This window comes from Armigeres subalbatus, chromosome 3 (assembly GCF_024139115.2).
Source record: "Armigeres subalbatus isolate Guangzhou_Male chromosome 3, GZ_Asu_2, whole genome shotgun sequence".
Taxonomy (NCBI): domain Eukaryota; kingdom Metazoa; phylum Arthropoda; class Insecta; order Diptera; family Culicidae; genus Armigeres; species Armigeres subalbatus.
In genome coordinates, this window is record NC_085141.1 from 329,439,650 (window position 1) to 329,463,793 (window position 24,144).

The window sequence follows — 24,144 nt, forward strand, 5'->3', positions numbered from 1 at the left end:
CTATAGAATAAAATAAGATAACAAATATAAAATAAAAAAAATGGAAATTGTAAAAAATAATTTGGTGCTTTAGAAAAAATAAAAAAACGAAATAAAAAATGTAGAGGTGGAATAATTGAACAAACAGCGTCAGAAAAAAAATCAAAATTCAAAAATTGAAAAAAAAGAAAAATAAAAAAAAATAATAAATTTTTTTTTCCATTGCTTTGTTTTTCGTAGGACCAATATCGGAGCTATGAGATGAAGTCCAGGAGCCGTAACCCTACATATTGGGAAAATAAATAAAAACCTAAAACGTTAAAATAAATAAAAAATTATAAAAAAATTAAATGCAAAAAAATAGGAAATAAAAAAAATAAAGTGGGAAATTGGAAACTGTAGGATTAAAAAAAAATTTTTTTTTAATTTTAAAAGAAATTTCAAAAATTGAGAAATAAAAATGTCAACATAAAATGAAAAAAAAAATTAAAAAAAAATTCATGAAAAATTATAAAGTTGGAAAATTGAGAATATGTATAATGAAGGAAAAATAAAATTATAAAATAAAAATTAGAAAAGGCAAGAGCTGAAAATTTGTTGATTCAGAGAAATAAAAAATGAAAACAAAACAACAAAAAATAAGAAATAATAAATTTAAAAATGAAATAATTGGAAAATTTTTAGTAGGAAAAATGAAGGCTTTGGCAGGTTTTGTTCTATTATTGTCGGGGGGTTTTTATTGGCCAAATTTTATGAAATTTGGCCACAATATTCTTTGATATACAAAGGCCAAATTTGATCATAATAAGTTATAGAAAAAAAACCCTTGACAATAATAGAACAAAAACTGCCGAAGCCATGATTTCCCTTACTACAAAAATATTTCAAAATTGAAAACATTTACAAAAAATGGGAAATTCAGAAATTCATTTAAAAATTATAAATTGATAAAAAAAAAGGCCGCTATGAATTTGTGTGCTGCCGGTCTCTGAAAGGTCAAGGAAGGCTGAGGAGTGTGGCGGTTTTTAATAAAAAATATCAAAACAAAAAAAAAGATTCCTTGGATTTGAATGTCTTGAAAATCCACAAAATATTATTTTTGGGCAAAAAATTCAAGGGGTGGGACATTTTTTAAAGTATTCATCATATTTTTTTAAAGTATTCTCATTTTTTTAAATATTCGACATATTTTTTTTTTAATATTCGTGTCGGCTAAGTCGGAATTAAAGAATTAAGAAATTAAGAAATTAGGAAATTAAGGAATTCAGGAATTAAGGAATTAAGGAATTAAGGAATTAAGGAATGATGAATTAGGGAATTATGGAATAAGGAATTAAGGAATTAAGGAATTAAGGAATTAAGGAATTAAGGAATTAAGGAATTAAGGAATTAAGGAATTAAGGAATTAAGGAATTATGGAATGATGAATTAGGGAATTATGGAATAAGGAATTAACTAATTAAGGAATTAAAGAATTAATCAATTAACGAATTAAGGAATTAAAGAATTAATCAATTAAGGAATTAAGAAATTAAAGAATTAAGGAATTAAGGAATTAAGGAATTAAGGAAATAAGGAATTAAGGAATTAAGGAATTAAGGAATTAAGGAATTAAGGAATTAAGGAATTAAGGAATTAAGGAATTAAGGAATTAAGGAATTAAGGAATTAAGGAATTAAGGAATTAAGGAATTAAGGAATTAAGGAATTAAGGAATTAAGGAATTAAGGAATTGAGGAATTAAGGAATTAAGGAGTTAAGGGATAAAGGAATTAAGGAATTAAGGAATTAAGGAAATAAGGAATTAAGGAATTAAGGAATTAAGGAATTAAGGAATTAAGGAAATAAGGAATTAATGAATTATGGAATTAAGGAACTAAGTAATTAAGGAATTAAGGAATTAAGGAATTAAGGAATTAAGGAACTAAGGAATGGAGGAATTAAGGAATTAAGGAATTAAGGAATTAAGGAATTAAGGAATTAAGGAATTAAGGAATTAAGAAATTAAGGAATCAAGGAATTAAGGAATTAAGGAATTAAGGAATTAAGGAATTAAGGAATTGAGGATTTAAGGAATGAAGTAATTAAGGAATTAAGGAATTAAGGAATTAAGGAATTAAGGAATTAAGGAATCAAGGAATTAATGAATTAAGTAATTAAGGAATTAAGGAATTAAGGAATTGAGGAATTAATAAATTAAGGAATTAAGGAATTAAGGAATTAAGGAATTAGGAAATCAAGGAATTAAGGAATTAAGGAATTAAGGAATTAGGGAATTAAGGAATTAGGAAATTAAGAAGTTAAGGAATTAAGGAATTAAGAAATTAAGGGATTAAGGAATTAAGGAATTAAAGAATTAAAAAAAATAAAAAAAACTGAGGAATTGAGGAATTAAGGAATTAAGAAATTTTGGAATTTAGGAATTGAGGAATTAAGGAATTTAGGAATTTCAGAATTAAAGAATTTAGGAATTTGGGAATTTAGGAATTAAGGAATTAAGGAACTAGATAATTAAGGAATTAAGGAATTTAGGAGTTAAGGAATTGAAGAACTAAAGAATTAATGGCTTGAGGATTCGAAGAATTTTTAAATTAGGAAAAAACAAAGAAAACAATAAAAATATTTTTTTAAATTATTAAAACAACATTCTTCTCAAAAAATTATAAAGCTTGATCCACTTAGTATTTGGCCGCAATAAATTAGACATTTCTTTGCCAAAAAAGTACATAAAAAGGTGCTTCAGGTTTTATTATACAGGGAATTTAGTAAACTTTGAAGGAAAAAATAACGAAAAATTATTCATTGGCATTTCGGATGAAATCTCGGACTTTTCTCTCAATACCGCTCGTTATTTTTTGCACAGTAGAACGGTCTACTTAATCTGCCATTTTTTCACACCACTTCTCCATATAAGATGGTTTTCTGATTGTTTTGCACCATTTCTCAAGTTTCCCTATGATAATTGCCTAATATTTTTCGTTGTGACGAAAATTTGGGCATTTTGGTGGGTTGATAGTTTTTTCAATAACGTCATTATCATTCGGTTCATACCATTCCATTACATCCCGTCTGTAATGGCAGCTTGTTAAGTCTGGCCAAAGCAACACCGGACAGTCGTGTGATTGAATGGATGGCAAAAATCGCTTCTGAAGACATTCCTCCTTGTATTTTTGGCCATTTATGGTCGCTTCAGTGATGAAAACTTTAGTTTTCTGTCCACAACTGCAGATGCTTTGACATACGACATTTGACATTTCATCGCCTATCAAAATACATCAATTGTATTTCGTCAGAACTTGCTCGTCCAGCATTCTTGCGTGATGTTTGGCAACCAGGATCTGTTTCAGGGTCCTGTTGGGACGCTTACTGACATCATACGACTTGAAACCTTCGCGCCGACAAATTATTTGAGCTGTGCTGTACGGTCAGTGAACCTTTTCGGTAAATCACGCGAGGAAATCCCAAAACGGTTCCGAAATGCTCTGCAGACTTTCACTTGTAGTTTCATGTCGTATGTTCCACTTCTACGATTGTTTTGTTCTACGCTATCCAGCAATAGTGTTTCCCGATAACGTTTGACAGTTTTTACAGTCAATTTCGGTAATTTTAGATACTTTGAAATCATTCCTCCTGACCATGTTGGATTTCCAACGTGAGTGTGCAAAATTTGTTTCCATATCTCGCGTTCCATTTTCGATAATTTTTGAACGTGAGCATCAATACTGATGAAACTTTCACCATAAATTAAACAAACCTTCCGAAACGATGTGATGTATTTTACTTCTCGGTACAACCACCAGAGGCGCCGCAGTAATTGGAAAGAAACGGCCAAATACTAAGTGGATCGAGCTTTAGTTTATTTATTTATTTAACTTTTCATTTTAAGAGGGAAAAGGCCTTTTGAAATTTTTTATTTAAAAACAAATCAAAAAGGCATGAAATCTCTATCTCTAAATAATACAAATAAATAATTAGAAAATAGAAATATTTTCTAGAGATAAAAAATAAAATCAAAATAACTTCTAAATGAATAATAAAAAATAGAAATATTTTAAATTAAAATATTAAGGTCTGAGGGAAGCTCTCTCGCGGTAGAGCGCTATTTTCGTACTAAAATGTCTATAACTCGGAATTGGGAACGAATTTCGCTTATCCCAACTGACAATCTCTTTGAAATTTATCAAGGAATATTCCTACAAAATTTCATGGACCTACTATTTCCCAAATTTGAATTAAGCTCTAAATACTGAACTATTGTAGAACTGAAATTTTCGCTTCTCAGTACCTCTCTCCGATGATTTGAGGCACAAAGGAACCGAATTTCGCAAAACCCAACTGACAAAAGTTTTGAATTTTTCCAACGATGATTTTGATGTAATAAAAAGTATATGTCACCGCAATAAATTTTGAAGGAAGCTCTTATTCTTACTTCAACCAAGTTTTTTTAATTCCATACAAAAATTACCACTTTGGGAGAGTAGTCAACACCATATTTTCTTGTGGCGCACGGCAAGAAAGGAGCGATGAGAGCGATAGAAAGTCTGTCAACTTTGTATCTAGCGTGACACTAGAAAAAAGCGTATTCCTATTTGTGAACACGAGGATACCAAATATATAAATTGAAATCAAATCTCGGGTACTTATTCAAAAGGACGTATGTGATTTTGTAAACAAAGATTCAAACGTCAATTTGTCCAATCTGATGGCACTACCACCAAAACTAACACCATCAACAGGTAGCCGAGGGCTTCCTCTACCTGTCTGTGGTGATGGTTTGCGTGGGAGTACTATCAGATTGGACAAATCGATGTTTGAATCTTTGTTTACAAAATCACATACGTCCTTTTGAATAAGTACCCGAGAAATATAGGAATGAGATCAGATGAACAATTGAAAATAAATAAGACAAATAAGACAAATACATAAAACAAATAAGCAAAACAAAACAAATAAACAAATAAGACAAATAAAGCAAATAAGACAAATAGGACAAATAAAAAAAACAAGACAAATTAATACGGAAGTCCCTCTAGGTATTCCTCCAGAAGTTCCTCCGGGAATTCCTCCGGAAGTTCCACCGGGAATTTTTCCGGAAGTTCCTCCGGAAATTCCTCCAGAAGTTTCTCCAGGAATTCCTCCGGAAGTTCCTTCAGGAATTCCTCCGGAAGTTCCTCCGGGTATTCTTCCGGAAGTTCCTCCGGAAATTCCTCCAGGAATTCCTCCAGAAGTTTCTTCAGGAATTCCTCCGGAAGTTCCTTCAGGAATTCCTCCGGAAGTTCCTCCAGGAATTCCTCCGGAAGTTCCTCTAGGAATTCCTCCGGAAGATTTTCCAGGAATTCCTCCGGAAGTTCCTCCAGGTATTCCTCCAGAAGTTCCTCCGGGAATTTCTCCGGAAGTTCCTCTGGAAGTTCCTCCGGGAATTCCTCCGGAAGTTCCTCCGGGAATTCTTCCGGAAGTTCCTCCGGGAATTCTTCCGGAAGTTCCTCCGGAAATTCCTCCAGGAATTCCTCCAGAAGTTTCTCCAGGAATTCCTCCGGAAGTTCCTCCAGGAATTCCTCCGGAAGTTCCTCCAGGAATTCCTCCGGAAGTTCCTCCAGGAATTCCTCCGGAAGTTCCTCCAGGAATTCCTCTGGAAGTTCCTCCAGGAATTCCTCTGGAAGTTCCTCCAGGAATTCCTCCGGAAGTTCCTCCAGGAATTCCTCCGGAAGTTCCACCAGGAATTCCTCCGGAAGTTCCTCCGAGAATTCCTCTGGAAGTTCCTCCGAGAATTCTTCCGGAAGTTCCTCCGGGAATTCCTCCGGAAGTTCCTCCGTGAATTCCTCCGGAAGTTCCTCCGGGAATTCCTCCGGAAGTTCCTCCGGGAATTCCTCTGGAAGTTCCTCCGGGAATTCCTCCGGAAGTTCCTCCGGGAATTCCTCCGGAAGTTCCTCCGGGAATTCCTCCGGAAGTTCGTCCGGGAATTCCTCCGGAAGTTCCTCCGGGAATCCCTCCGGAAGTTCCTCCGGGAATTCCTCCGGAAGTTCCTCCGGGAATTCCTCCGGAAGTTCCTCCGGGAATTCATCCAGAAGTTCTTCCGGGAATTCCTCCGGAAGTTCCTCCGGGAATTCCTCCGGAAGTTCCTCCGGGAATTCCTCCGGAAGTTCCTCCGGGAATTCCTCCGGAAGTTCCTCCGGGAATTCCTCCGGAAGTTCCTCCGGGAATTCCTCCGGAAGTTTCTCCGGGAATTCCTCCGGAAGTTCCTCCGGGAATTCCTCCGGAAGTTTCTCCGGGAATTCCTCGGAAGTTCTTCCGGGAATTCCTCCGGAAGTTCCCCCGGGATTTCCTCAGAAAGTTCCCCCGGGAATTCCTCCGGAAGTTCCCCCAGGAATTCCTCCGAAAGTTCCCCCGGGAATTCCTCCGGAAGTTCCCCCGGGAATTTTTCCGGAAGCTCCCCCGGGAATTCCTCCGGAATTTCCCCCTTGAATTCTTCCGGAAGTTCCCCGGAAGTTGTCTTATTTGTCTTATTTGCCTTACTTGTCTTATTTGTCGTATTTGTCTTACTTACACCAGCACCACTGTTATCACCCAAATACTTTTCAAAGCTTGTGTGGAAACCTTGTACAGAAATCCTCTCCCGATATTTTCTAATGTTGTTCTAGAAACGGCTCATGTTTCCATTTTCCAAAACCAGCTGGAGTTTGTTTATTTTGATTTCCTCATTGCGTGATTGGTCGGCGCTGCTGCTGTTCTCTCGCCGAACCACTGTATGAGTGATATATTTCTTCCCCATTGTTGCCAATTCTTTTGTACTCCGTTTACGGCAAATTCTCAAGCAATTGTAAACTGCATAATGATGAAATAATTTTGGCGACACTGACAGCGTCATTCTGGCGCGCTGAATTGGGCAATTTTCTCTCTCAGAGAGTGCTACCACGTGCTTTTTTAACGGAAAACCCTTCCCTCAGACCTTAAAAAGAATATTGAAGAAACATGAAAAAAAAACTGAATAATTAAGCTCTTTAATAATTTGAAGGTTTACAATTAAAAAAAAATAGAAAAAAGAAACTAAAAATAAAAAAAAACAGCTTGCTCGCAACACAATTACACACGGCTGGGAACTTTTTTTTTTATATTCATGATTTTGATTTGTCTTTATTTTTCATCTCAAAGAAATTAGGCCGTTACAAATCTTCTATATAATAAAAATGAGTTGAGATTTCCTTCCTGACGATTTAACTCGCGAACGGGTTGACCGATTTGCAAGATTCTTTCCCTAATCGATTCGTTTTGTGATCCGCAAGGTTTGTATATATAACAAGTTGGTGAATTAAACGGGGAAATGTAGAAAAATCATTAGAATATAATTTTGGGTCAGCTGTTAAGGAAAACAAAACAAATGCACGGAAATTGATCTAGAGTGCGGTGCTGCAAATAGTTCATTGTGACATTTGCAACACCCGGGCAAAGCTGGGTTTGTTTCGCTAGTATTTAATAAAAATTATGTCCTATAGTCTCTTAATATCACTGCATAATCACTGATTGCAATAATCGCCACTAGGTCCTACGGTTTTACGTAGATTTTAAGCTTCCCCTTTTGTTGTTTTCCTTTCGTCCACCAGGTGACGGCAACTGTTTGCTGCACGCCGCATCCCTAGCGATGTGGGGTTTCCATGACCGGCGGCTAACGTTGCGCCGCGCCCTGCACGACATCCTCTCGAAGGAGGACTTCCGGGATGCTCTCTATCGGCGCTGGCGCTTCCAGCAAACCCGCGTCAACAAGCAGGCCGGTTTTGTGTTCTGCGAAACCGAGTGGGCCAAGGAGTGGGAGGAGATTGTGGCGATTGCGTCACCCGAGCCGCGAAGGAATTCCAAGAGCGTTTCGCGGCGCAGATCGCTGCTGATGGAGAAGAGTTTCGACGGCGCCTCGATGGGTGGCGACGATGAGAATGCGACGTACGAGAGCTTGGAGGAAATCCACGTGCTCGCGTTGGCGCATATTCTGAGACGGACGATCATAGTGGTGTCGGATGTGTTCTTGCGGGATATGAATGGGGAGGCGTTCAGTCCGATCCCGTTTGGTGGGGTTTATCTACCGTACGAGGTCCCGTCGAACGAGTGCCATAGGACACCGTTACTGTTGGCGTACGATATGGCGCACTTTTCGGCACTGGTGGCCATGGAAACGGCCGGGGACTACCCACCGGCGTTTATTCCGCTAGTGGACGCGAGTAATCAACTGTTACCGATTCAGTTTTGTATCGACCCGGGAGTGGATTTTGACTGGCGCGAGTACGATGGAAGCGACGGTAACTGGGTGTTGACAGACCGGGAGCATGTGACGTTATTGAAAGAATATCTGGAAATTGTGTACGCGCCGACGGCGGATAGTCCGGATGATGATATCTACGACGACTACTCAGACGAAGAGTACGAAAAGAAGATTGCTGACGGGGAGATTGTGTTTTCTGATGAGAACCATAACAACGGAACCAGTAATCCGAATTTGGCGGCAATGACGGCATCGAACCAGTCTCTTCCTCCGTATCAATCGGGTGCGAGTGGAGGTTCCAGCGGGAAAAGCAAAGCGGCAAAACAGCTGCAGAGTGTTGCGAAGCAGTTCGGAAGTATTGGTAAAAGTGTGAGTAAGAAGCTCAAGAAGAACATTGGATCGATTACAAGAATTGGAAGTAGGAGTGGTCAGCATAAGAAATCAAGCATTTCATCTGATAAGTCGGTGAGAGGAGATTTCCCCAAGTTCCGGATTTTGTGTGCGACATTAAAAGCTCGGAGGCACGAATACCAAGAAGAAATGATAAAAAACTATTTGGAGTGTGCTCAAGAGCGGTATTTGGAGATGGAGCGGGCCCGAGAACGGAAAGAATTGGAGAAATACAGCAAATACGTAGATTCCGGTCACGATGTATGCGATTACGCAACGGACAACGGAACGGACATGATGAACTGCATCAATGCAGGTTGTCTCAAGTACGGAACAGTAGACACCAGCTACATGTGCTTGGATTGCTACGAAACTCAACGGAAGCGAGAATCTCAATCCTGTAACCCGAACGATTTTACGCCCCGCTACGGCACAGGGAAATCCAAGTTCTATGCTCAAGCAGACATGGAAAGCCATGATCGTATCCAGCGGTTACCTTCAATGCGGCCACTAAATGAGCTGGATCAAACCCTGTACCTATCGCGGTCCACCTTCTACAATGACAAACGAGCAATCGGAAATAGCGCGGCGATACCATCTTCCAACTACCGGCACGGATTCAGTCCTACTGAGCGTTCAGTCCCACCAAAACCAAACGCCAGCAACAGCAGCAGCAGCCACTCGCCGGACTACTCCAACTGTGCCAAACAAGCGACGGCCATGTCGGGCGGAATCGTCGCTACGGTTTACTCGCCCGGCAACACGATCCTGAACCGGACATCGCAACTACCGCCGCCGCCGCCTCCGCAACCGGCCGGAATGTGCGTTTCGCTTCCGCCACCAGTGGCCAGCCCGGTTCCGCAACACCATCCATCGACGTCGACGCCCACGTCCTCCGGAATGTCATCGTCGTCGTCGTCCGGTTCCAATGCGTCGGATTCGGCGCTGCGGCAGCAGCAGCAACAGCAGCAGCCTTCCGGTGTGATAAACAGTAGTCATTATGGGATAAATCAAAAGTGCCGAACGGAGGGATGCAGGTATTACGGTAGCATCAACACGAACTTCTACTGTTCCAAGTGCTGCCAGGAGTACAACATCTGAGCGAAAAGGCAACGCCACGCTAGGACGACAACCGTGTAAATAGTGATGTGCAGAATCTGCGATTGTTAGGCAAAGGTAAGAGAGTTGTTATTCTTCTATACATTTATACATACGAAGCAGCATAAGTCACGCATATTGCCCTGAATGCTAAACATTATTATACTACTACTATATCATACCATTTTTTATCGAAGTAGGACCGATATTTTCATTTCTAAAGCATATTATATTGTCGATTGGCATAATGCGATAGTTTTATTGCTGAAAGCTACTGTTGTGAAAACGTATAGAGACAAAATGGGTTAACAATCCGAATAGTTAGGAAGTTGTTGAAGCGAAGTGACCGGTATGTTTCATACATCTACAACAAAGCTAAGTTCCAGTCGTTACCGTTATGGTTTTGTTTGTTGGAGAATTATCTTTGTTAGCACCTCACTCGGATCATGCGATGTAAATCGAAATATTTCAGTAGGAACACGTGAGATGTTTTAAAATTTGTTTCATTGATATTTAGTACTAATAACGGATGTTTAAGGTGGTAAAGAGGTAGAGGAACGCTGGTATAAACTAATGACTATGCAATAGAAAGATGTTGTTTTAAAAGGATTTCGTTGAACTATAAATATTGTTATCTACTATTCGAACAGAAGAAATTAAATAAATTAACTAGACAGAGGCTGATGGCAGATCAAACTGAAATGATAGAACGACAGATCGACGTAATATTTTGTGAGTTGAACTCATTCCAATAAATTGTGTTTTTTGAACTAAAGGAAACTGATGATAATAGATGTGCAACTCGTCATTTGTTTGAACATATTCAAATTTGTCCTTCAAGTTTCTATTAATTTTAATGAGCGGCTTGTTTCTACGTGTTGCAAAGTGTAACGTATGTTCCACAATATTTTCAGCAAGGGAAGGTCCTATAAGATGAAGATAATATTGTTCCGGACTCACGTCGGACATTCTTAAATGAAACACAGCTACGGGGCAGAAATGTTAATTGCTAAGTTACTGTTCAGAGATTTTTGTTATGATTATAAAATCTTGCATGGTTAGGTAAACGAGAACTCTTTTGTTTTTTTTTCAACATAATTCGGCCAGGAAAACAGAACTTCAACATAATTTGACCAGGTCTTTATTAAAGGCGTGTTTGACTGCTCAATTCCGGCGTTGGTTGTACCGTTTGAAATTTCCAGAGCTGTTGATGAAGGTTCCCCGAGGTGGTTGTGTCGGTTTCTTGTTGTTGTTCCATTCATGACCTCCAATGGCTGGTGGTTGAATTTTACCTTAATGATTTTCCTCCTGAAACAACTCAGAATAAATGCTCCAATTATGAGTGGAGAAAAAGATATTCCTCCAAATAGCGTCCAATATGTCCAGCTAATACTTTTGTCTGAGAGACGAATGATGTCCAGTTGTTTTCTAGTATCTAGATGTAATTGGTGAAGATGTTCTAGGCTGATGTTGAGAATTTCTCGGTGCTTCTTCACTTCTATGCCGTCCAGAGGCAGTTGGATTGGGTTGCCCGACAAGTTTTGTGTTCGCTTGTAATATGTAACATTGTTGATACTCAAGTGACAATTGTTAAAATGTATCACAAATGATCCTGATAGATTTTTATCGGTTATTCCACAATTTGATGATAATGTGAAATTTGTTACAGAATTGATGAGCACTTGGTGGATAAGGTAAAATGGTTTGGGAACATGAATCTGCTTCTGGTCATGTACAATCGGATATAATTGCACCTTGTTGAAGATCCTTGGGTCCAGCTTTAGCATTTTGATGATGAGTGCGATCTCGAGCTTGTTGGAGACGACTGATGGCTTCCATGGTTGTGTGAACTGTAATGTTTTCCCTGTTTTAATCTGAGATTAAAAATTCAACTTCCCGTTGACTGAGAACCCTCTCATTTACTATCCCTAATTTCGCTAAAGTAATGGTTTCAATAATTTGATTTAATTTGTCATTTAAGTAATTTAGGTGAAACAGTATTTTTGTGCAATACATCTCTATAGACCCTATGTTGAATAGGCTGATGGCCTTTTTAGTTTTGAAGATAGCCTCTTTTAATTGCAAATTAAGTTCCCGCTTGATTTTAATCTGTTCGTTATTGTTGATGATGAAGTTATTGATGGAAGAGTTAATTATTCTTAAGTCATTGGCATCGGGACTCCCTGCGAGATATTTCCATGCGAAACCTAATCTATCCCATCGTTTATGTCGTTTAAGTGGATCCAGACTTTTAAAGGCGAAATCTATTTCGTTGAATTTTTCTATAATCAAATCTGTAAAAAGATTTTTACTAAAATTTTCAACTTGATCTTTGAGGCTTCTGACTTGTGTTCTTATTGCTGTTAGGTTGAAATGGTGTATGTAGTATTTATATTCTAGTCTAATTCGTGCCTTCCCATGATGAAATATCAAGATGGGCTGTTGTCCTAGGTCTCGTAAGTTAACTCTAACGTCTGGGTTTAGTTGATGTGTGTCTAGTCCGGTAAAAGGGATGTTATGAATCTGAAATACGGAAAGAGTCAACAAGAAATTTTCTTTATTTTTAAGTCATCTTTATGTATTCTCCTTCTATCTTCAGTTGTTATTGTACTTTTGTTGACTTTTGAATTTTTTTTTCTTTTTTTGAACCTTTTTTTATGTTTCAGTCTTTGTCGGGTTGTCTCGTAGGCATCGCGGTTTTCCTATATTGTCGTATTTTTCTTGTTCTTGTTATGATGTTCTAATTCCTTTTCCTGTGATTGTTGCAAATTTTGATAAACTTTTTCTATTATTCCAGGTGTTCTGGGAGAAGGGAGGATTACTTCTAAAGGAGTGAATTTAGTGGATGAGTGAATGGATGAATTATACTTTTGGAGTGAGAGTTGGATTGCGTCGTGGACTGTTAGGTTAGGTTGATCGGTTTTTGTGGTTCGGTAGATTTCCAAAAGTGTTGAATAAAGACGTTCGACGGTCCCATTCATTTCGCTTCGTCCCGTAGCGGATACATACGGAGTGATTTTATATGTGTTGTAAAAATTGATAAACTCTCCTGCCATGAAAGATTTTTCACCATCCATCACAAGTGTGTTGGGTGTCTTGTATTTGAGCAAAATATCCTTAATAGCTGGTATGAGGTCAACTGCGGCACGCGATTCAATTTGTCTTATTTGTGCGAATTTATCAAATTTATCGATGTAAGCGAGGAATGTTTTATTTTCCAAAAACATCACATCAATGTGTGCTATTTCAAAAGGGGATTTTGAAACGGGAATTTTTTGAATCGGAAATTTTATCGGATGGCTGTCATATTTACATTCATTGCAAATTTGACAGTTTGTCATGAAGTCTTTAAGTTTTTGACTGAGTTTTGGGAAGAAGTAAGACCGAAATATTTTTTGTTTGTTCTCGGCATAGCCTCTATGAGCCTTGTAATGTTCCTCATGAATGATGGCCCACTGTCGATCATCGTCGCTCACATCTTCTAACATTTTTTGGGAGAAACGAATTTTCAAAATTTTATTTTGGCCGAAATGTTTTTTGTAAACTTCCTGAAGTTTAACCATCAAAATTTCAGAGGTATATAATCCTTGAATGGTCAATGTGTTTTTTTAGAACCTGTAGAATAGAACTTTCATCAGTATTTGATATAGATATGTAACATTATCGGGTCCTTCTTTCAGAATGACCTCATATTTGAAGATGTTTTTTGGGAGATTCCGTAGCTTCAATATATAGGTCATCACTGTTTTCAGCCGAGTGGATGGTATTAGTCACACCATCCTACTAAGCGCATCTGCAACTACATTAGCTTTTCCCGGCTGGTATAGGATTGTTTAATTGTGTTGCTCTAGGGAAGACTTCATCTTTTTAAGTTTGTAATTCGTGATCTTTGGTGATATTGCAAACGTCAATGGTTGATGGTCAGTTATAACTGTAAATTTGACTCCGTATAGATAGTTTTTAAAGATTTGCAGGGCCCAGTAAATAGCCAACATTTCTTTTTCTGGCACCGAATATTTCTCTTCAGATCTTGAAATTGTACGAGATGCAAAATGAATTGGGCGATCTTTTCCCATTTTTCCTTGGGAAAGGACGGCTCCAATTGCGTAATTTGACGCATCTGTTGTTAGAATAAACGGTTGTTTGTAATCGGGGTAAATAAGAATGTCTTCAGAGGATAGGATGTTTTTAAGTTTTTCAAAGCAATGTTTTTCAGAGTCCGACAAATTGATTTTGACGTAAACTACGTCTAAGGGGAAGACTCGGATACAGGGTGACAAATGAAAATTTCCAAATTCGAGACCGTCACGAAATCATGTAAGATTTTGAACTTTAATAGCGCCTTTATCTTCCGATGGATTTTTGAGATTTATATATCAATCGATTCGGAAATTCTCTACCAATTTGTCAATTATATTGAATCTTTGGGTTATGAATGTTAAAATAGGGTATCGGAGCATTTTGGCAGCAACCTCTTTTCTTGTCCGCAAGAGTCTCGTTTCGGCCGTCGCCGTTCAGTGCGGTTGGGTTTTGGACTCTCCTTTTTGTGCGGTGTTTCGCACAAAAAGTAGAACAATGGAGCCGGACCAGTGACCGCGGTCGAAAGAAATGTAACAAAAATGCGTAATGTAGTGCATGGTGTGTAAAAAGTGATCCAGATAGGGGCATGTTTGTGCAGGCATGAGACGATCAATTGTTATCAATGCCAATGCCCTTGCTAGTAATGCAATCAATTTATATTAAAAAACGACTTTGGAAAATGCATTTTTTTGCAAACTGAAAACTAATAAGGCCGTTACACATAAAAATTATGGTCTCCGGAAAGTCAAGGGGGAGGAGGTAATCTTCTTCTTCTTCTACTGAATCGAGCGGCATGAAAATTTGAATGCAGAGGTTTTTGGGGCCGTGGAAGGTTCTTAAGATGGTTAGAGACCCCTCTCCTCTTTGAAACCTGGCTCCTATGCAAATGAAACACCAATTTCATCATAACTCGAGATCAAGCAAATGGAAACAAATCTGGCGTGTGGAGGTTTTGGAAGAGAAGATATGTTTCTGTGGTGGTTTGCAACGCCTCCCATACAAATGAACCAAAAAATTCTGCATAACTCGAGAATTAATCAGAGAATAAATCAATTTTAGGCGAAGCAAAGTTCGACGGGTCTGCTAGTAAAAAATAAATATTAAAATGGAAAAAAAATAAAAATAAAAAAAACTCCTCGGATTTTTAAAGAATGTTTTGAAAGCTCTCAAAATTTACCGGAAATTTTTTTTGATGCCCCTCAAGTTGTTATTTTTGAGCAAAACAATTCGAAAAAATTATTATATCACGACTAAAGTTGAGTAAATCGTGAAAAACTAAAATAAAGATTCGTATGTAAATTTTGCTTGGGCGGTTCACAACGCGCATTTTCGCCTACTACGCAGGACAACGTCTGCCGGGTCGACTAGTATGAGATACAATAGAGCTATCACCTTCTTGCTCCCTGATTCAAAAGTCTTGCAATGATATTAATAAAATGTTTGCACGAATATTTTACCCATAATGACACTCAGTGTTGGTAGAATCATACTCGAATCTGAATCATCGAGGTTTCATGCACGAGCTAACTCGCCTGCGATTCTGTAGGGGAAGCATCGCGCTTGAGTTTCTCGGCCAGAATCGCATCGCTTCGCTCACTCACCGAAAAATGGTTTCGTTCTAAAAAGCGTCAAAACGCAATCGAGACGTATGTTTTGTTTATATATAATTATTAGCCATTGTTTTAGACGAAAAATAGTTAATTCAATGAAGAACACGTAAATATCATGCAATGATGCAAATTGCGATTTAAATCATGAGCAAATCTGTCGGCCATAATTGTGATGGGATTTGACTCACGCATGCTTTGAATCGCCGATGAGATTTGAGATTTTGAGATTTTACCAACACTGGTGACACTGCCAGACAGTAGGAGTTAGAATGTAATAACACACACACTATCTTTTCCCGTCCGCAACGTTTACTGCTCGCGCGCACCACAACCAAATTAGTTGGGTTTTGATACATGATTGACATTTTATGATTTCTAGTTGTTAGTAAAGATACGTCTGATTGTGAACAGGTTTGAATAGATAATGATTTATTGGCGTTTACAAAATTCATGGCTTACTATAACTTAACATCCCCCCTTAAGCTATAATTTAATAACTCCTAGAGATGTCCTTGCTTCCATTAACTTGGGGGCGGGTACAGCTTTTGTGAGAATATCAGCTAACTGATCACTCGATGCAACGTGCATCAATTTGATAGTTTTCTGTTCTACTTGCTCTCGTACAAAGTGGTGCCTAATGTCTATATGTTTACTTCTAGGGGAATATCCCATTTCCTTTTTCGCTAGACTGATGGTACTTTGATTGTCACAATTGACTTGGATTGGCGATAAGTTACCTTCCAATTCAGCAATAAAGCCTCTCCACCAAATGGCCTCTTGAGTTGCAGCCGAAAGTGCCATATACTCAGCTTCAGTGGTAGAAAGCGCCACAGTGGGTTGTTTACGCGAACTCCAAGCCACAGCTCCTCCGTTTTTTATAAATACATATGCACTAGTAGAGCGCCTTGTTTAGAATTTATTTATTTCGTCAAACATAATGTAGACTACATTAAAAAACTTATAACTATGTTCTATTGTAACTAATGTTCCTAAAATATTTTCTTAGGCTCATACGAGGCATGGCTAAATCAATTGCTTCACAATACTGATTGTAAACAGACATCATTTGATTCATTGGACTAAATTTTGCATAATTTGTTCGATGATGACAGGTGGCAAACAAGTTTCGATTTCTCAATTGCCGAGTAGGGTGTAAAAATTTAAACAAGACAATAGTTTGGTGGAATCAATGCGGTGCGAAACAATATCATTCACAAATGAGATCATGGCAAATTCACGACGCTTTTTTAATGATTGGATATCTATAAGCATACATCGCGCCTCGTACGACGGAAGTGGGAATGTTGTCCACCCTAATTTGCGTAAGGCATATAAAAGGAATTGCTTTTGAATTGATTCTATTCGATCATCATGTGATTTCATATACGGAGACCATACAATGCTACAATATTCTATAATTGATCTGACATACGCAACGTACAAAGTTTTAATTGTATAAGGATCTTGAAAGTTATAACTAAATCTTTTAATAAAACTGAGCATATTTGTTGCTCTATGGATAATAGTGTTGTAGTGGTCAGTAAAGGTTAGCTTAGCTATAATAGCTATAAGGATCATGGTTCCGATGCACAAATACAGAGTATTCTATTGCTGTGTGAAATGCTTCATTTTTCCATAACGGCGATAGAGACTCATTTACACAGAAATCATCGAGAGTGTTTGTGAATAAAAAGTCCAAATAGCAATTTTGTCGATTTTTCACATGATTGATTTGATTCAAGCCTAAACATGCAGTTTTTTCAAAAATAAATTGTAAAGTCTCATTTTCACCGACAACTGGCAGCAAAATACTTTCATTCTCAGAATCTGGAATGAAGTCTGCATTACGTTGGTTGAAATCGCCGTAAATGTGAACTTTGAATTCAGGAGGAAAATGGGAAATAATTTCATCGGCATTATGGAAGAACTTTTCATATGAGGATTTACAAGCTTGATCTGGAGGAAAGTACACTGTTGCAAAAGTGAGTTTCACCATCAATATGTGTTTTTACCCACACATACTCAAATTCATTAAATTTGGTAGAATCATTGAGCTCTGAGTTAAATTTTGAGTAGGTTCCGACGAGAACATCTCCGCCATACATTCTTTGCGCTTAGACGAGATATCGATCATCTATAAAAACATTATAATCTCTACCAAAAACTTCTTCGCTTTTAACGCTTTCTGACCAACTTGTTTCAGTTCCTAAAATAACCGAGAAAGAGGAACTCAAAATTTGTTTATGTATTTCGTTCATTTTGATAGCACTTTTCATACGATTGAAGTTCTGACAGTATACAAGTAGTTCTGTTGCCTGTGCGTTTGATGAAGTTTTGGTAGTTCGTCAATACCATTACAATTTTCTACGACTTCCTCCAATGAGTGCGTTAAGTTGATCGGAAGTACTATTTGTTGGTCACATTCTGCATCTCCCGACTGCGTCAATTCCTTTAAAAACCCGTCTGTTGGCAGGAGCATGAAGAACCATTGCTTTCCTCTAAGGAGTTCGTCAATTCTGGCAAAAACACTGACAGACACAGGGCCTCGGCGATGGAGATATTGCGTTGGTTGTTCTTGAATGGTTAGCAGCAAAGTATGGATTTAACACCTCTCCTCTCCTGCTTGTATCCACATCGTTTCCCCAGTCAGCATCAGTGAAAGCTTGCAGTTGATTCGCAGCATTTTTCGAGTAAGTGAGCTTCCACTTTTTAGTTCCTTCCAGATATCTCAAAATACGTTTTGCAGCAGTCCAGTGCGCTTCCCCAGGATCTTCACAAAAACCACTCACCAAATTTACAGCATGACAAATATCAGGTCTTGAACACTGAGCAAGGAACTGCAAACTTCCGACCAATTGACAAAAAGGACTCTTCTTCATCGTATTACGTTCAGCTTCCGTCTTTGGTTTCATTTCATTTGTTAATTTTTGATTGGGATCCGAAGGAGTTTGTACGGAATTACATCCCACCATCTTGAACTTTTCCAATAATTCATTTATATAACGTTCTTGGTCAATTGCTATAATACCTTCTCCTTTAGTTATTTTGATTTCTAAGACTTGTTCTGCTTCTCCTAAGTCTTTCATTCTGAATTTCTTCGCAAATTTCCTTTCACTAGTTCAATCATTCCAGCATTGTTCGAAAAAATTAGAAAATCGTCAACATATATCGTCACTATCAGTATTTGATCTCCATCGATTAAATAGTAAACACAAGTGTCGAACTGTGATCTTTTAAGACCTATTCGCTTCAATTCTTTGTCTAATTTGAGATTCCAAACCCGGCTGGCCTGTTTCAGTCCATAAAGTGCCTTTTCAACATGCACACTCGGTTCGTACCATCCTCAAAACCTTCAGGCTGTTGCATGTAAATCTCTTCATCTCTTAAATTACCTTGCAAAAACGCGGAAACTGCGTCCATTTGATGAATTGACATGTTCAACTCCACAGCCTTGGCCATAAGATACCGAATTGTTGAATATCGTACGACAGGTGAGTATGTCTCAGTATAATCCACACCTTCAATCTGAGAGCAGCCCTTAATTACCAGCCTTGCTTTAAACCGTTCAATGGAACCATCCGAATTTATCTTGATTTTGTACACCCATTTATTTCGTAACGCTTTTCTTCCTGCTGGTAATTCTGTCATAATCCACGTTTGATTCTGCATTAGTGCTTCATACTCGACTTTCATTGCATCTATCCATTGCTCTTTGCAACCTTGTGCCATCGCTTCACAATAAGTGCTGGGTGTTACCAATTCGGTAGGAACCTCGTGCGCGCATCCAGGTCTGCTGCCATTAATGCGTTGATCACTCTGCCAAGCTTCTGTGCGACGACGAAATTTAGAATTGTTCTGTGAAGTAACAAGTTTCTGAGAGAAGGCACTGTATGTTACCTCATAATCAAAATACTTGCCTGGGGGTCGGCGCTCCCTCGCGCTGCGCTTTAACACTCGTTCTATTGGTGGCACTGAAATTTGCGGAGGAGCGCATTGTTGATAACAGGCTCCACTACAACAGTTGCATCAAATTCATCAACGGTTGATTCATAGCCATCCATACTTTCATCATCACTGTCATCGTCTTCAATAGTCTCCGTTTCAGTATTCGAATCCGTATCTTTTGCATATTCAGTCAATAATTCCATTTGATTTGCTTCGACCGCTATCACTTCATCGTGATCACTACTGTCCATACGTTCATCTAGGATAATTACGTCTCTACTTATGAAAATTTTACCAGTCTGCGGATCATACAACCGATAGCCCTTGGAATTTGTTGCATATCCAACAAACAAACATGCTTGAGATTTCTTATCCCATTTCTGTCGCTTGTTCTTCGGTACATAGGCCATCGCTTTTGCACCGAACGCTCGCAAATATGATACATCCGGACGAACTTGAGTAAACTTCTCCTCTGGCGTAACAGTGACTCCTTTCGTAGGTGATCTATTTATTAGGTATACAGCAGTACATACAGCTTCTGCCCAGAACCGTTTGGTCAATCCAGCATCGAATAGCAATGCCCGAGCTCGCTCTACTATCGACCGGTTCATCCTTTCTGCTAAGCCATTTTGTTCAGGATTGTATGGTACCGTTGTCTCGTGGGCAATGCCGTTTTCCCGAATAAAGCGCTCAAAATTCGTTCCTACGTACTCCTTTCCATTGTCAGTTCTTAATCGCTTCAACTTCTTGTCAGTTTGTGTCTCGACGTAAGCTTTAAAATCTTGAAAAGCAACTAAAACTTCTTTCTTCGACTTCAAGAAATATACAAATGTTTTTCTGCTCGCATCGTCGATAAAAGTGAGAAAACATCGGCTTCCACCAATCGACATTGTTTCCATTGGGCCGCAAAGATCAGAGTGGACCAACTCCAATACTTCTGTCGCTCTTTTCCCTTTCGATTTGAATGGTAGACGTTGATGTTTGCCTTCAATACACGGAACACACGAAGTAGTTAAAGCTTTTCCATCGGTGCACTCCATGCCAGTAACCATGCTTTTCAAAAGTTTCATATTTTGAAAATTCATGTGACCCAGCCGCTTGTGCCATAACAGCATCGCTTCTCTGTCATTTGCCGTACATGCCATTGCCTGATTCACCATCTCCAGCTTGTACAGGCCATCCGTCTGTGATCCTATTGCTACCAACTCATTCGTTTGAACGTTGAAAACCTTGCACGCATTACTTGTAAAGACAACCTTGTAACCCTTCTTGCAAATCTGGCTTACCGATAGCAAATTTATGGCTAATTCTGGAACACAAAGAACATCCGAAAGAGAAACTTCACAAGAACTTCCTTGAACTGCAGCTTCTAGAAAAACGTTCCCAACAGCAACTACCGGAACTTCTGCGTTATTGGCTACATTGATAGCTTGGGACATTTATTTACCATCAACGATGCGTCTCCTATCACGACACATGTGAACGGTAGCACCAGAATCGAAAATCCAGCGTTCTTCATTCTTTAAATGTTTCACACTGGCACTAAAAGCGGCGTTTCTCGAATTCTTCTTGCGATGTAGTCCAATACCAGAATCTTCATTCGTGTTTCTCTGACTGCATTCCGAAGCAAAATGTCCAATTCGTTTGCACTTGAAGCATTTGACGCTTGATTTATCCTTTTTTGGCGGTTTCTTCTGAAAATTACTTGCAAACGCTCCATCGGATCCACATGATTTGGGAACACTTGAAACTTTCACATCTTGTAAGATTTTTGCTTTCACCGAATCTGCTGTTATCCTGGTTCCCGACGCTTCTAATCCCATGATCATCGGCTCATAGTTTTCAGGTAATCCCATCAAAAGTAGACTGGCCAACCATGTGTCATCGACCTTGAACCCTACCTCGGCTAATTTGTGGCTTGTAGACATGACTTCATTCACGTACTCTTCAACCGACTTGCATTCTGCCAACCGAATACTCGTGAGCTTCCGCAGCAGACCCATCCGTCGAGTCATTCCACTGTCCTGGAAAGCGCTCTTGAGATTCTTCCATGCTTCACGCGCTGTTTTGGCCTCTTGAACTAAGCTATAGTTTATTGGTTCTATGCTTAAACAAATCGTAGCTAGGGCACGCAACGAAACATCTTCGTCGATCGCTACATCGTCCGCGACGTCCACAGCACCCCAGGTTCCTTCCCTAATTAGAACCATCTTCATACCGAACGCCCAGGAACTATAATTCTCGCGTCCTCGGAGTCTCTCCGTAATGGGCAGTGAAACGCTACTTGTAAAACGAGCATTCACTCTTGACCTTCCTACTTGAGGTCCATTCGGCAATCCAGAATTCCCTTCTCTTGGATTTTCCATTGTGAAAATTTGTTCGAAAAAAAAAAAGGTTTGTTGCATTCAGTAACTAACAACGGTAGCTATGAGACGTGAGGCCCATAACCTGTTAGTAAAGATACGTCTGATTGTGAACAGGTTTGAATAGATAATGATTTATTGGCGTTTACAAAATTCATGGCTTACTATAACTTAACACTAGTGATGCACGAAAAACAAGATATGCCTATGATTGGAATGTTTCTGAATAATAAATGTTGCAAACGGAAAAGAGAATGCTTCCCTAGGGCTTCTTCTATTGAAATATTTCATCAAATGCTTCAAAACCCAAATGTAGGCAATTGACATTCGTGTTTTGATTATTCAAAACATAGAATGACTTACTCAGTTTACTTTTTCATAAATTCATTCAATTGATTGGATCGTAGTATGCTATTCAAGATAACGGACGCATATTTTTTTATGTCCTGCCAAAATTTTAAATTCCACTAAAAGAGCTTTATATAGTTTTTCTGGAATTTTCTCTGTTTCTCACTGAAAAAATTCAAGCCAATATTATGTCAATACTCACACCAAAAAACGAAGAATCTTTGAGAATCCTGGAATCTGATCGGAGGAGCGGACAGGACAGTAGATAAGATCGTTCAAGGATCAGTTTCGATCGAGACGAGGCTTAGGACGAGAGACACCAATTCATTAATCGAATTACTCGGTCAAGAAAGTGACGAGTGGATTGAATTCATCAAAAATGAAAACCAAGATGATGCGTTCAACCTCTGTATCTTTAGAATACTCCTTTTGTATCGGTACATCGGTGAGTTGACTCGGGTGCTCTGTTGATGAGTTATAGGGTGTTTCCACTTCTAGAAGGCATGTCTTGCCACGCGAGGTAAGTGGATTTATTTTCCAATTAAACATGAGTGGTCTAGTAATTGATGTATGCCATAAGAGCTTTTGCCGCGAGTAATCAGGCAAGCGATGTCTGTTGCTACTATGTTAGGGACTATCATATGCCCGCTATTGAAGAATCGTCAATCAGTGCCGGTCAAATTGATTTGTAACTAGCATGGCGTACAATTTAAACATATATTTCACGGTCTACACAAGGTTACTGGGCCTATAATTCAGCATGACCTATCATTAACTAACACACAAGAAAAATAATTTAATTGTTTTATTTCCTGTTAGAGAACAATGTTAGCGTAAGACATTTAAGGTTCAATTTCCCAAAGTTAGGCATCTTCTTCGAAAAATATTTGGTAGGCGTGGTAACAAATAACTTCCACCATAACTGGTACCAAATAGCTTTTCGTGAAAAGTTCCTTCTTTTGAAAGGACCAGCGTTAGATGTCTTTCGTCGATTTCCGGCGGTTCACTCATGCTGGCTATTAAATAGCTTTTGCACATATACGTAAGCGCTCGGCGGGTAAAAAATAGCCTCGGTTGGTAATTCATTCCATGCTTCCAAAACAAACAAAAAAAAGTTTGCAAAGTATTGTAAAATATACAGGCCAGTTTTTTCATTTCAGATATTATTTTAAACAAAATGTGAATATTCCATTATATTTAAACAAAATGTCAAAATTTCTTTCAAATAAATAGTACAATAAATATTACATCATTTTTCCTGGAATTTGTCATAGTTAGTGCGTATGATACCCTAATTGATAACAAATTTGCAGAAGCGTGCTGATGATGGTTCTACCGTTAGGGTCTGGAGTCGTAAAGCTATGAACAATTTTAGTTTCTTTTACTTTTTCTTTAAATGTTTTTTTTATATGTAAAAGCAATTAGATATGGTTTCGAAAAATCTTATGTTTTCTATATTTAATTGCGTGTGGATGCCAATTTAAATAGGTTGAAACTAATAATACAAATAATTAAAAGTGTATCTTATTCTACATTATATGAATAATTCTCAAATAACAAATTATTATAAATATACATTAAATAAATAGACATTCGGACGTTTCTAATGAAGGGCTTTCGTTTTTGAGTATATGGTTTTTATATGGTTTTTCAAAGATGGTATCTGGGGAAAACTAGAAATTTTCACTAGAGTTTTCCGGGAAAGCAGATTAAAAAAATTAAGTTCTTTCGTCCGAGCTTGTTGCTCAACTAAATAGGTCACAGTGTTAAAATAAACTCACAACTAACTTATGCACGACCCAAATCAAATACGAGTTTAAACCTATCAGATAGACTAATTGTGCTGGAAAATATGGAGATGCTGTAAGTACAAATATGGTATAATTTTATTGTCTTATGAGTTTTTGCTTGTTTTTCATCCCTTTTGTTTCTTTTTCTCGTTCCAGAGAGCGAGAAATGGCGCTTAAACCTAGGCCTATTTGTGCACTGATGTGCATAAGTATTCGTCATGTTTTAATAGTAATCTATCTGAATTTATGCGAATACTTTTGCCCGTCTGTGTATAAGCCAGGGCACTAGACTAA

At 38.3% G+C, this 24,144-nt stretch overlaps 2 protein-coding genes across 9 annotated transcripts in view; one reads left to right on the plus strand and one right to left on the minus strand.

Annotated features, from left to right (window-relative positions):
- LOC134225631 (OTU domain-containing protein 7B-like) overlaps nucleotides 1-24,144 on the plus strand; it is a 140,815-nt gene that overhangs the window by 102,761 nt on the left and 13,910 nt on the right. For 7 of the 8 annotated variants that reach the window (XM_062705856.1, XM_062705857.1, XM_062705861.1 and 4 more), the window contains one exon: nucleotides 7,577-10,393. In XM_062705856.1, the coding sequence (XP_062561840.1) occupies nucleotides 7,577-9,717 (2,141 nt within the window). In that variant the 3' untranslated portion in view covers nucleotides 9,718-10,393. Of the gene's footprint in view, nucleotides 1-7,576; nucleotides 10,394-24,144 lie in introns of those variants that run through there. The other variant, XM_062705855.1, reaches the window with a different exon arrangement.
- On the minus strand, nucleotides 10,773-19,133 carry LOC134222723 (uncharacterized). Its single transcript, XM_062701886.1, is given in 3 exon segments — nucleotides 10,773-11,538; nucleotides 11,540-12,209; nucleotides 18,743-19,133. Coding segments are annotated over 3 exon segments (1,827 nt in total).